This window comes from Esox lucius, chromosome 15, assembly GCF_011004845.1.
Source record: "Esox lucius isolate fEsoLuc1 chromosome 15, fEsoLuc1.pri, whole genome shotgun sequence".
NCBI classification, from domain to species: domain Eukaryota; kingdom Metazoa; phylum Chordata; class Actinopteri; order Esociformes; family Esocidae; genus Esox; species Esox lucius.
In genome coordinates, this window is record NC_047583.1 from 23,554,805 (window position 1) to 23,568,677 (window position 13,873).

A 13,873-nucleotide genomic window follows, 5' to 3' on the forward strand; every position below is an offset into this window, starting at 1 on the left:
CCCAGCCAGTCCCAAACAGTCAGCAGGGATCAGGCCCAGTGACAGGGATCAGATGCCTTTATGTATTCAGGCATTTTGTGTTTGTTCATAAGTGATTTTTTTTTATGTAATGTAATTGATGGTATTTCATTTGTGTTTTTGAATATGGAATTGTAGTAGCGGTGCAAAAATGGAAAGTGTTATCTCATAGTTCCTCATAGGTCCTCATAAGTATATTAAACCATAGAACATATTACAAAGTGAGGACATATGACCATTCCTCAAAAAGCAAAAAAGGCTGTTTTAGAGTTAGGAATAGGTTAAAGTTACAATTAGGGGTAGGTTTAGATTTAAGGGTTAGGATTAGGGTTTTGGGTGTTAATATTAAGGTTAGGGAAAGTTGTTTATTTGAATGATAATCAATTTACTCAATTGTTGGTCCACAGAAATATGTGACACCAATGTGTGTGTGCGTCACATAACGTGGTGACCGTTCATCTTGGCGATGCGTTTCAAAAAAAGAGAGTAGAGACAGGCCACACGATGTCTGAATGTCATGTTTACTGGAACCAACCAAATGGCACTGGGCTCATTAGGCCTGAGAACGACAGAACGCTGTCCTCACCTCAGTGATATCACAGACAACACAGCCAATCGCAGCCTAAAGAATCAATTCATGTATTTAAATTAAGTGACATCACACACAGCATAACATCCCTAATCAAAGGCCCCAGCCCCTCCCCCTGTATGCCCGGACCCCCCTCCTTTCTAGTTGAACATTATTACATATTAAAAAAATGACAGATTTCTCCATGTCTTTATCCCAACCCTGTATTTGTCTTTAAATACAAACATGAAAAAAATAGATTTAAAAAAAGTCAAAGGATGGATTTTGAAACGTCAAGTGGACAGCAGCAAATACATTTTTCTAAGTTACTTCCAAATTTGTACCTGCGTACTAATGTCTCTCTCTCTCCAACTCTCTCTGGTAAGGGCTATCTGAATAGCCTATTACACCTGAAACTTTGTGAAGGAAAGAAATTAATGTGCCCACAGACAAGGCAGTGTTTTGTGAACATTACTATACAATGTGAACAGCATCAACAGCTTAGCCCCACAGACAGTCCATCTACGGTGCCTATGGATGGACAAACAGTGCAGCCAACAGGACGTTGCTCTCAACACATTTTAAAGCACCAATATTTGAATGGAAACATAAAACCTTTTTTTACTGAAGATACATAAACAAGAGTTCTATGCTTATAAACAGTTAGAGGACAGTTCTGTACTGAGTGAGCAGGTTTAAAATCCACACCCTGGTTCTCATTGATTGATAGGTGTCCATATGATTGTGGTCAGCTACAGTAGCTACTTACTGCCTGTAATTATAGCTTATGGTTTGAGGCGAGTGCAGTTTTTATCGTGTCCAGCCTTGGATGCTCCATGCATCATACATGGATCTGTGAGCTGCATGTATAGGAGTCAAACTACAATTTTAACATACTGTATAATCTCCCTTCACTTTTTTTTCTTCCGTGTGTGTATGTGTGTGTGCGTGTTTGTGTTTCTCTTTTTCTACACAGTAAATGACTGATGGCCTTCTCTGCGATTTTCTTTAGCATGGCCACATCAAAATAATTAGCACTTGCAAGAAACAAAATCAGACAAAAGATCAAGAGATAGGGAATTGTAACGGCTTGTATTTGTGCTCTATTCTTCTCATGCTGAGAAACCTGTGGGGAGGCAGTCAGATGCCTGTACAATTGACACACAGGTCACAAAGTTCAAGGGTCGAAGGGCAGTTAGATGACCCAAAAGAGGGGAGGTCACTGCCAGTGCCAATTAGAACACAAATAATAAAATGATATCAAAAGAAAAACAAAACATATGTCAAGAGTAATCATAGAAAAGTATGTACAACCAATAAAATAGTAAACAAAAACATCTACTTGTGTATTTTGTTGCTAAAATGTTGTCAAACATTGTATTTCCCTTCTGTACAATAAGATTCATTTCAACAATACAAATTCATCAGGTTTTTTTGCACAATTTTATCCTGCCAAATTAAACAAAATATATTGTGGCAGCCTGTGAGTTGTAGCTTGAAGTTGCAATGTTTCCCCCCCTCCCTCAAATAAGATAATGACATACAGGTACTTAAAGTACCCCTTTCACAAAGGATGCACATACAAGTTAAAAAATACAAGCTTCTGTATAAAGACAGCAAGTGCCTACACATGTATTTCAAACCAGCCATGAAGAATATCCATTCCAGAAGAAGAAAACTAGATACAGATCAGGAATGTCAGTATTTTCCTGCAAAGCAATAACAATGTTCCATGGTTTCTAGCAGGGAAACCTTCAGCCATTGTGCAGCTGGCCCCGTCCCCACCCCCCATCCAAGTTTGTTACAGTTCACTTTTTTTAATTCATTTATTTTTATTTTATTACACCCAAGGCAGAATAAAAGTTACTAAAACTTAAGACTTTTACAGTTACAGTGACAAAAACATTTTAAGAGACCCACAATTTAAATTGGACTGCAAAATAAAAAATAAAAAAACAACCTTTTTTTATATTTTTGTAAAATGCCCAGGCATTCTCCAATATTACAAATACTGGTATACTTTTACAGTAAACAAGAAAAATGTAATATATATTCATATATATTTATATATATATATATACTAAAACCCCGTCACCAAAAACCAATATACACACCGCCACTATGGCATTCAGAGAAAATGTATAAGCAAAATTGGAGAAAAAAAATACTCGTTTAAAACACACATACCCACATTATTTTACCCTTGTACTTGTTTCAATACTGTAAACGTATTTTAAGACAGAGTGCACTAAATTATTAATTTTGTTTCTGCAGTTCCTGATTTTCTGTCCAGTCTCTTTCTTGACTATTGTGTGGCATAACAATCCACCGTGGCCATGTTTCTGTCGAGGGATGCAGTCTTGTCCTGAAGTGAAGAATTTGATATATATGGTATCTATATATAGGTTTGTGCCTTTATATGTACATATGCATACATATATACACACACAGACACATCAATATTGTGCTGGGTACTCCTAACCTAAATTCAGCTTTGTTTTAGTTTTAAGAAGAAATCTTTGATTTTCTATTGAAATTTCATTAGCAAATTAGAAACTAAGTCGACACATAAATTTGACACATTGTTTTCATTTCGTTCAATTCCTTTGCTTCACAAAAGTGTTGCATTTGCAAGAGACGGTGAATAGGAAGATCAGTATTCAAGGCACACTCATGTCAAATTGAATGGCAGTACAAAAACTGTCCCAATAAATACATTTTCATTTTTTATAGTGCCAGCATTGGGAAAGCCAAGCCTATAGCAACACTGGCACTTCAATCTCAGCTGATCCAAAACTCTAGAACACTTTACCCAGGCCAAGTAAATCCAGTCAAAGTAATTTCTTGCTCAGAAGCCGTATTTTCCATTTTCTTTTTTCTTTTTCTTTTTTGTGTGTAAAAAAAAAGACAAATCATAAAGTGCGTGTCAACTGCAAAGAGCTGGTTATGTTTTTCTCTTATTTTTTTTCTCAATGACAGATTTTTACCTAAATTTAAAAAAAAATGCTTGGATGTCAAAGGTCAACTTGAGGGGGATCGGAACAGGGGGGTAGGATGGGGTACATTATTCAAAATAGCAGGGTGTGGTGATTTGGGAAAATGTTGGTGCTTGCTGAAGGCCGAAAAATCTTTCCTAAAAATCTCACTCAGCTGTGCATTCTGTGTGTGTCAGAGTTGCTACTTCTCTCAGAATGGGTTCAACTACACATCACAGGGAGCCCTGAATGAGGAAAGAAAGAAAAAAATAGTCTTACTGTTTGGGCACACGCTCAACAGACTACTACAGACACTGGATGTTTCTAGAACTGTGCAATGTACTGGTCTGCATATCACTAACTGGCACTGCTTCTTTCTCACAGGGGAACCATATTAACCAGAAGTAAAAACTCAACATCATAAACATTTTGACTATGGCACACTATACAATCAGACTTTTTAACTATACAGTATAAATTCATTTTTCAAAACGATAGATATTTCTAGAAAAAAATGCATAGGGCTGTTTTCAAAGTGATATCATAAGCATTGTCACTGAATGTTCTGTAAGATTTCTTAACAATAACGTAGAAATTCAATTTAATATCATTCTAATCTGGTTAAAGAGGTGACATCTGCAATGTCTCAGACTACCACTACCCAGCCCATTCCTAAACTGAACAATGCAGTAGATGACATGGACTGATTACAAAAAAAAAATGATTACCAAGAGTAAAGTTACATATGAATGGTGATCAAAACGGAAATAGAGGAAACTGAAAAGATCCCAAAAGTATGTGTCTATATCATGCAGTTTCAGATGACTGCCGGGTATTTGCACTGACTGAGACTGAGGGTGATAAGACTGTAATTCTACTCTGTGCCGAGTGTCCGATAGGGAGTTGGGGATGGTACTGGGAGATGTGATAGTTAGCTGGCAGTGGAGTGGCAAGGAGTGTGTTTCAGAGACAAGGGACTTGGGAGGGTGTAATCTGTGGGCACGGGCGACTGTGTTAAACTCACTCGCGGAATGATAATGAAGGGGTGAATGGGTGAAGGAAAGAGGCCCTATTGCTCACCCTAAGATCTCCCTGCTCTCTCTCGCTATAAAGCTGCGCAGTTTGGCTCGACGGTTTAGCCATCCTACCACTGTGTGATAAAAGACACAACAAACATCAGTACTTTCATTGTCACAGCACACAGGTTGTGTTTAAGATGAGCTAGGGTGAGTTAAGGATGGACTTGCTTACATGTAAACAGTGTGAGAGTACAACGAGAGGCTTTTATGGAAATACACAAGCAAAATGTGGTCTAGCATTGTCTGATAAGGTTGGTACTTGGGTACCACACCACTAAGCAGCTGCCTTTAACTTTTAATTTATTTATTTACTCCGGATGAGGCTGGGTTTCATTCCTCTTTATCCTCTTTAGATTCACAGTCATGAATGACATACCCAATTAGACTGACATGTTCAAAGTTCATTCATGCTATAATGCCAAAGGATTGTTGTCCGCATACGTATATCCTAACATGATTAAAAAACCAAACTAGCTTTGAAAAAAAATTTAAGATTAAATTCGGCTTCTCTTCAAGAAATTACAAGTGTAGCTTAAATATACAATTTCCCTATAAGCAGCGGCCTAAAGAGTATTCAATTGTTTTAGTTAATTTTTTGTCTGCTTAAAAAAAATCTCAGGATATTTTCTGGGATTTTCAAATGAAATAAAATCCCAGCAATTAAAATAAATGCAACAAAATAAAAAATAAAATGACAAAATTAAAAATGTACTGTACCTGCACATGCCAAAATATTACAAAATCCAATAAATACAGAAATTATTGCACAGTTAAAGGCTCCACATATGTTATCATTTAATGAATCCTCTGATCGACCATCAAAAAGGTTCTTTAGCCAAATGAGGCAGTTTAGACCAGCTTCAATTGGTGCTGTTAATATCTGTTTTGTTTGTTTAATAGTTTTTCTCAGTTGGCAGTTAGTTTCTTAGGCAAAAAACATAAAATTAACCCAAAATTCAATATTTAAGAAAAAGAGTATCCAGCTACCCCCTTTTGTATTTTTAGTTTTTTGTAAGTCAATGTGTGGCGAAAGAAGCAAAATTGGAAAATCTGGCTTAGCTTCTCTCGGCTTGTTCAATTTTCACCTCGTTGGAAATCAAATGTTCCCCGTGCCACTTTTTCATGTGTTTCTCAAGAGTGCTGTACACGCTGAAGGGCATTTGGCAAATGTCACAGCGGTACACTTCCTTACCCATCTGGCCGTGGGTCTTCATGTGGCGGGTGAGCTTGGAGCTCTGGGCGCAGGCGTAGTTGCACAGCTCGCACTTGTAGGGCCTCTCCCCTGTGTGGCTGCGCCGGTGCACCGTCAGATTGCTGCAGTTTTTGAACACCTTGCCGCAGTACTCGCATGTGTCGCTTCGCCGACTTTCCTTGGAGCTGGGCCGGCCCGGTCCCGGTCCCCCAAGGTGAGGTGTGCTACCCCCACTGGCTGTCCCGCTTCGCCCCGACAGGCCACCGTCCAGGAGGTCCCCAGGAGGTGTGGAGAAACGCAGGCTGCCGTTTTCGGACGAGTGCTCCGAGGAGGTGCCGAAGGGAGATTGTCTGGAGTCGGTGAAGCCCAGGAAAGGGTCTTTGATGAAGTGTCGCGAGGCGGCGTATCCCACCAGCCACTGGGAGTAGACGTTCTCGGAGGGGATGAGGGGCGCCGGGGGCATGTCCAGGTCCTTCTCCACCTTGATCCTCTTGTTGGAGGAGATGGACAGGCTGGGGCTGGTGATGGGTGTGGGCTTGCGTGGGAACAGGCCTGAGAAAGAGTCGCCGGAGCCGCAGTTCCTGCCGTTGACCACGGGCCTCTGGTGCTCCCTCTCCATCTGGTGATGGTGGTGCTCCCTTTCCAACTCCCCCACCACAGAGTCCTCGTCCCCAGTGTCCCGTTGCCCATCGGACCCCCTCTTGGAGAAGGGCATCCGGTTTTTACGATTGTCGACTATCAAGTTATTGTACTGCTGTATAGTGCTGAGGCCCACGCTCTCCACTATCTTGCCCAGGGATAGGGAGCTCTTCTCATCCGACGGCGGCTTGGAGCCATTCTCGCGGTTACGGTAGAACTCCATGTTGTCCATGCTGAAGTTTGACTCCGGCCGGCTCTCGTTCTCCAGCTCCTCTTCCTCCTCCTCCTCTTCCTCCTCTTCGCCCTCTCCCCTGAAGTCACCGTCCCGGTTTTTCATGCCCTCTCCTGTCACGTCGCTGGTGCCCGGCTCCGGGGAGCTGGTGGTGGAGAGCCCGTCGTCCGACCTCCCAGTCATGGAGCCGGACTTGTGCATGTGCGTCTTCATGTGCCTCTTCAGCTTGCTGGCCTGGGAGCAGGCGTGGTCACACAGCTGGCACTTGTAGGGCTTCTCGCCGGTGTGGCTCCGCCTGTGGACCACCAGGTTGCTCTGGAACTTGAAGGTCTTCCCGCAGAATTCACACGACTTGGCCTTGGTCTGCGTCTGGGGCGGCGTAGTGCTGTTGGGGGGCATGGGAGGCAGAGGGGGTGTGCTGAGGAAGGGCGACTTGGGGCTGGGCTGGAAGGGGTTGGGGTTGAGCAGGCGGTGCATAGGGTTGGACCGGCTGGGCGACAAGGGGGGGGTGGCCACGTTGTTGTTCCCCGCCAGCTCCCGGAGCCGCCTGGAGAAGTCCATGGACTGGGACTCAATGGCCATAGGCGTCAGCCGCATCACCCTTTCAAAGGCACTGGGGTGCTGGGAGATGAGGCCCATTTCCTCGGCGCTAAGTCGCTCCAGCCTGTGGGGGTCCAGGTGGTGGCGGGGCGGAGGGCTGACAAAGGGAGGCGTGTTGGGGAGGCCTCCGCGGTTCTCCATGAAGCCCGGAGGGGGCTCCCGGAGCATGGGCCCGGTCATCCTCAGCAAGTGGAAGGGGTTGTTCTCTCCCAGGAAGTTGGTGAGGGGGGACTGGGGTATGGAATCCTGGCCCATGGGGGGCCCGGGGATGGTGATGCGGGGAGTGAGCGACGCGTTGGATGGGTTGGACTCCAGGTAGATGCGGATGCCGTGGGTGTTCTGGGCATGCTGCAGAAGGAACCAGGCGCTGGGGAAGTGCTGCTTACACGTGGTGCAGATGTAACTGGAAGGCTCATCTCTGCCTCCTGTCACAAGAGAGAAACACAGAGGGAAGACGGTCGTTAAAACACCATCTTCTACACAAAACATTTAGGAATTAAGCAAATGACAAAATATACATGGCCAGTTATTGTTGCGTATCGAAGTATTCGGAAGACATAAAAAAATACAACATTTAGTGTTTTCTTATGATAAAGCTCTGAGGGGGATTTTATTAGGGTGCGTTTGCCGTAGCTTCCTTCCCATAACCATATTTCACATGTATGACGAGAAAATGAAGACAGAGTTAAACAGCCTAAACCAGTGGTTATCTGACAGCTGAAATGTTTCGCGGGTTTAAAGTTGCAGCAGATAAACAGGGTTATCACCCGAGCATGTGTTGATTTATACAAAGAGAGGAACTTTGCAGAGAAAGAGCCGTCGGACACACTTTTGTTATCCGTCTCATATTTGCCTAATACCTCTAGTAGCGGAAACAGTCTTCGCACATCATGTTGTCACATAAATGGGACAGACTTATCAGGCTTTTGACAAGTGCATTTCCATAGTCACTGAGGATTGGCCACCGTGGAGGGAACACTGTACACTGGTTTAAGTGCTCTTTAATCTCTCCTCCGTACAAATCGCTGAATTATTACACCATGTGTGTGAATGTGTGCGTGTGCGTGTGTGCGTGTGTGTGTGCATGTCAATGTTTTAAACCCGGGAAGCCCTCCAAGCAGAGGGACTTTAATAGTCTCAGAGATAGAGAGACGCCAAAGTAATATGGCTCTATGTAGAGAAAGTACAACTTAAAGTGTGATTTAAGAAACCTTATCCCTGTCTAACAAATAAAGGCACTATGCCTCCAGGAAACCAATAAAAAGACAAAAAAGGAGGACAGAAAAATTAAGGCTAATTCGGTGGTGCATCAAGATAAATGACTACTAATAAAGAGACCCCGGACAGAGAGGTTCAAACAGGAGTAAATAATTACTTGTCTTGGGGTTGTAATTTGGTATTTAAAGATGCATTCCGGAATGTAAAGCACAGCAATTCTTTGATATTTTTGTAACATATGAAACAATTAGCTTTTTTCGCGGGGCATAACATCACATATATGATATAATACACAATTGGATGACACAGGTCACAGAAACATGGATCTGTTTTGGCTCATGAGCAACACAACTCCTGACTAAAATCCAACAACATTTCTGCCGTTGATCTTTTTAAGTCGTTGGTATTTATCTCACAACCACATGGTGTTTTTTGTCATTCTAGACACATACATTCCAATCCGTCATAGCTGATGATACTACATACTGTAGGTTTTCAAGGAAGATGTAGCAAAGCTTTAGATTTTTTTTTATGTTTCAGGCCCATGTCCTAAAATACATCTTCTGACTCAAAGTCATTTCCTGTATAAGTGAAGGTTGATTCAAATAAATAAATCCTAATAGAATAATAATTTTTCTATGAGTCTATATTCTTCAGCCGTACTGAAGGAGAGGCATTTAAATGACGAGTCTCTGTTCTCTCTATATAACCAAGGCCATAGTTAACAGTCCTTAACATGTGAGCATGTGCCCTAGTCAGTTACTGCCACAATGACACTTTCCAACCAGAACAGACAGAACTACCGCATATCTAGAAAATCCACTGTAATGAAGGGTGTCTTATTTCGGGGATCTGCAGCGGTTCCGACCATCATTTCTGTGTAAAACCCGTCTGTGGGTCGAAACATCCATTCCCCCATACTCAGTGAAGCAGCCCGGCCTCCCCATTCACCTCCCGCTGTGAGCTTAGCAGAAGAGCTTAGCAGCCGCAACAACAGTGGATGCATCTCGCTGTGATGCTCCGAGGTGGATTTATAGCTCTAAACAGGAAAGAATACTACATATTTTTGCTGAAGCAATACTAGTCTCTCTTGGTCACCGGGGGGACACAATCGCTTCGATCTTAAAGGGGGAAGTTGTGCAGGCAGTTAAATGGTGTCAGTGTATCGCTCTGAAGAAGCAAGTCAAACCAGTCTGTCGTCAGTACCGGAAACGGTTCCAGTTTTGTACTGTTACAAAGTTTGATCATATCTATGTTAGTCAGAAAAAAGGTCAAATCTTACAGTCCGTCATTAGTTTGACCAACTATATTCGTAAAAAAAAAACAACAACACATAATGCCAAGCCTCATTTGTTGAATAGTAAATAAATATATAAATAAATATATGATATTTCATATTTTCACTCCTGCAATTTATTGAGAGGGAGAAAAGAGAGATGGAGGGAGAGGGGGAGTGGGAGAGTGGGGGAGAGAGTGGGAGAGGGGGAGAGCCCAGGCACTTGGCATAGTTGTGTACATGACTAATTGAAGGCCGGGCCTCACAGGTACACATACAGGTTGTTTAATGCATAGGGGACTCGTTACTGTGGCGACACAAACAAGCAAAACATACAGCACATACAGTGGAAATGGATGCCTAACACAGACTGGCATGCTCCTAGGGGAACTGGTGAAAAGCACACACACGCACGCACACACACGCACGCACACAAACGCACACACACGCACGCGTACACGCGCACACACACACACACGCTAGTGGGAAATGGTAATTGTGCTGTTGGAAATGGGTTTCATTTATTTATTAAATGAAAGCTTGCTGTTTTGACCTAAAGCGGCAATTCAGAATGCAGAAGAAAACATATGCTGCTGTTATTGTTTAGGTATTTGACTCAGAGGCTTGTGTGGGTGTGTGTCCATAAATAAGGTGTGAAAAACTTTATACACAGAGGATCAAGAAACCCGTTTCCCAGCTCAAGCATGGCAGAGTTTGTCCCATTGTTTTAGAATGTTGTGTGTGTGTGTTTAATGCTGCTGTCTAATGTGTCTGACCTGTCATTAGTCCACAGAGGGGAGAGTGACTAAAAGGCTATAAAAGGACAGTGAACTCACAGTCAGCATAGCCTGTGATGATATGTAGAACACCAGAAGACAAAGTCTATGAAGGTCACAAAACTAATGGCCAAAATTCCTCAAAGGGTATAAAAGGTTGTAGGTCTGTTGAATTAAACCATTCATATTATTTCAGAATTGAATTACAATTGGTGTTATTCAATTTGTGTAAAGTCATGTGCACTTAGTAATAACTACCAACTAGCGTGCACATTTATTTTGCTTTGACACTGTAACGTCCAGTGCTTTATAAAAAGAAAAACCCCTTCATTTTGTTCCTTTAACACGTTAACATGTACATCCCATCCATTACTGTTCTCTGTGTGCCAGCTCAAAGAATGTCTCAATCAATCCATCTGGACGGAAAATGTTCAGACCCTGCCGATAATCACGGCACTGATCGGGGGGGGGGGGTGGAAACAGCAGCTCAGTACTGAACTCGGACTACTGTAGCCCTTTAAACACTTTGATTTAATTACAGTGAACACAGCATACACTCACTCTCCCTAACACACACACACACACACTTATCAATAATAGATACAAGCACACACAGTCTCCCACCCTCCTCCATGTTGTTTTATGGGCTCCATGTAGGAAAGACAAAACACTAAAGAAACAAGGACCTAGATTTTTACACCCGTCCCCCTTTGCCCCTCCCTTCACCATTTGGATGTACACAACGCCTCCCTCAACTGTCCAGAGTGACTCCTTCAGCTTCTTCTTCCACAAACGTCTTTCATTCTTTTCCAGGCCCACGACCGAGGAGAAGGAGCGTCCGTCTCTCCTCCACCCCTGGGCCGAAGGGAGGGATCGGAGTGGCCGTGGGTTTATTGAGGAGTGTTCAGTGTGTGCCCCCGGGGGGAGGAGTCCAACGCAGATGGCAAATAAAGTATGCAGCCTGAGGCGAGAGCACATTATGCTAATTCTAATGTCAGCTGTACTTTAATATACAGCTCTATTTAATCACCCCATTATTTCACATTTCCATAGAAAAAAAAAGAGAGAGAGAGAGAGGAAAAATACATTGTACCCCCCCCCACCTTCTTTCTCCCCCCTCCGTAGGTGTGTCTGTGTGGGACTGTGTGCGGTTGTGCAGTAGTGAGGAAGACGGTACCTGCACACACAACACACACGTTCTAAACGCGCTGTACATATACATCCATTTGATCAATGACACGGTAACGCAAATGGCCGCACTTGAAGACCTGATTCGACTTCTATGAAGACGCCACTTCCTGATCCGCTGCACTGATGCTGGATCATCATTTGATCGTCCTGTCGTTACGAAACACAAGCTTTTAGTATGTTCAAGGTACATCTGAAATCTGTCCTCCTCCCTTAAAAATGTCAAGTCCTGCCAGAACATGTGTCAGTCGAGCAAATTCTAATTCTCATAATAAATCTACTTTTCCACGGGAATATTTTCCTGCCAGTTGAAACTCTGTCCAATTAAGACACAACATCTGTACTGCCATATCAACCATTCAGACATACACCATGACACCATAACACTTCCATGGACACACTTCTCCATCTCCGGCCAAACAAAGAGAAAGTAAAGAGCAGAAATCCAAGAGAGAAAAGTTCCTTAAGTGTAATGAGTGGAGACGGTGGGCTTCTCCCTGAGCGGTAGTGGCGTTAAAGAAGGAAGTAACGATCTTGTTTTCCACCAGACACACTCCCATTGTGAAACAGCTGCTGCATGGAGAGGAGAGAGAACAGGGAGAGACGGGGAAATGGGGGAGGGTTGGGGGCCAGAGAGGACAACACAGTGTGTCGGTCTTCCACGGACACTGCCTCTCACCAGGCTAAGCCCCCTGATTCAATTAGGCAGAAATTATGGCTAATAACGATCTTAGGTTTCCAAACAGGCAGTGTCAAATGCTGCATGCCAATCTGGGTTTTAGGAGAATACACGCTCACTGGTGCAAACACGTCGTAATACACAAGTGAAAAAGCACACGCACTCCCACACACACACACACACAACAAAGAGTCCTTACAGTCTCAACCCAGATGACTCGCCAGCGAGACATTGACCAAACAGTGTCCGGGCTACTCCGGCCCTCCTTTTTCCCGAAACAGGTGATTGGCCTTGTCTTCTCACGCAGCTAGTTTCCTCCTTTCTGACAAGCCTCATTGCTCTCTCCGAGCATTGAGAAGAAGCAAGAACGTAGCAAGTTGGTTGGTGCATGAATCACAGCGAATTACAGCCACAGTGTTTCACCACTATTGGGGTTTCATTGTTGTGAGACCGCGTTTATGAGATTAAAATAAAAGCTCAGAGTCATTATGCCATCTTGGAGGGAGACAGAATACTTATTTTCAGTGATTTGGCAAATTGGCATTCACTTGTCATTATAATGTGTTGTGTTTTTGTTGACTTGAAAGCAAAAAGATGCGACAATAAAAACAGAGAGAGAGAGAGAGAGAACATATGACAGAAAAAGGGAGGGAGGGTGAGAGAGAAGGAGGGAGGCAACCATATTTTAATGGCTCTTAACAAAGGGGGAAGCACTATTTGCCAAAGAAACTCTCCTGGAATTTGCGATTTTCTCCAACAAAACAATAACTGATCTGGGTGCTGAACTGACGAGGGAGCATCGTAGCGGAGGAGGAGAGGCCTATAGGATCTTCTAATGAGGTGATCATTTGCTGACATTGGTTTTTACTGTGGGGACTTGATTTAGGCTGTCATTAAGCCATTATCCAGGGTAAAGAAGACTGCCGTCCTGTAAGAGCCCTGTTTGGGTCTGGAAGCCCTTTCTCTCTCTATTAGTGGAAGCGTGCCGCGCTGGGCTGGCCCCGTGCCTGTGTTTGGTTTGGCCCGCGTTCACACACATCTTTGGCAGGAAGGCTGTTGGATGGCTTACAGAGAGAGAGAAAGAGAGAGAGAGAGAGAGAGAGAGTGAGAGAGAGAGAGAGAGAGAGAATGAGAACTATAGGCAAAGAGGGAGGGAGGGAAAAGCGTGCAAGAGCAACTTAGAGAAAGGGAAAGAGACTAAGGAAGGGAGGTAGAGAACAGGAGAGAAGGAGAAATGGATTATGTGTGGTGAGCTGATGGATCTATGAGGGGGATTTTTTACAGTATTTTTTGTCACTGTTAAATCAACTGAAATAACTTTTCAAGGGTCCACTTTTCTTCAGTAAATAACCAAAAATACCCCAGACCTTCAAATATCCATTTATTGAATAACAATGTGATTGAAGTAAATTCCATAATTTTTTCCCATCCTT

General features: G+C 43.3%; 1 protein-coding gene across 3 annotated transcripts in view; it reads right to left on the reverse strand.

Annotated features, from left to right (window-relative positions):
• Positions 1 to 520: 520 nt before the first annotated feature.
• bcl11ba (BAF chromatin remodeling complex subunit BCL11B a) overlaps positions 521 to 13,873 on the reverse strand; it is a 53,292-nt gene continuing 39,939 nt past the window's right edge. Inside the window, exons 3-5 of one of the 3 annotated variants that reach the window (XM_010894836.5) lie at positions 5,833 to 7,728; positions 4,642 to 4,711; positions 521 to 3,806 (exon numbers count right to left, since the gene is read on the reverse strand). In XM_010894836.5, the coding sequence (XP_010893138.1) occupies positions 3,788 to 3,806; positions 4,642 to 4,711; positions 5,833 to 7,728 (1,985 nt within the window). In that variant the 3' untranslated portion in view covers positions 521 to 3,787. Of the gene's footprint in view, positions 3,807 to 4,641; positions 4,712 to 5,328; positions 7,729 to 13,873 lie in introns of those variants that run through there. The other 2 variants (XM_010894837.5, XM_020054414.2) reach the window with 2 other exon arrangements.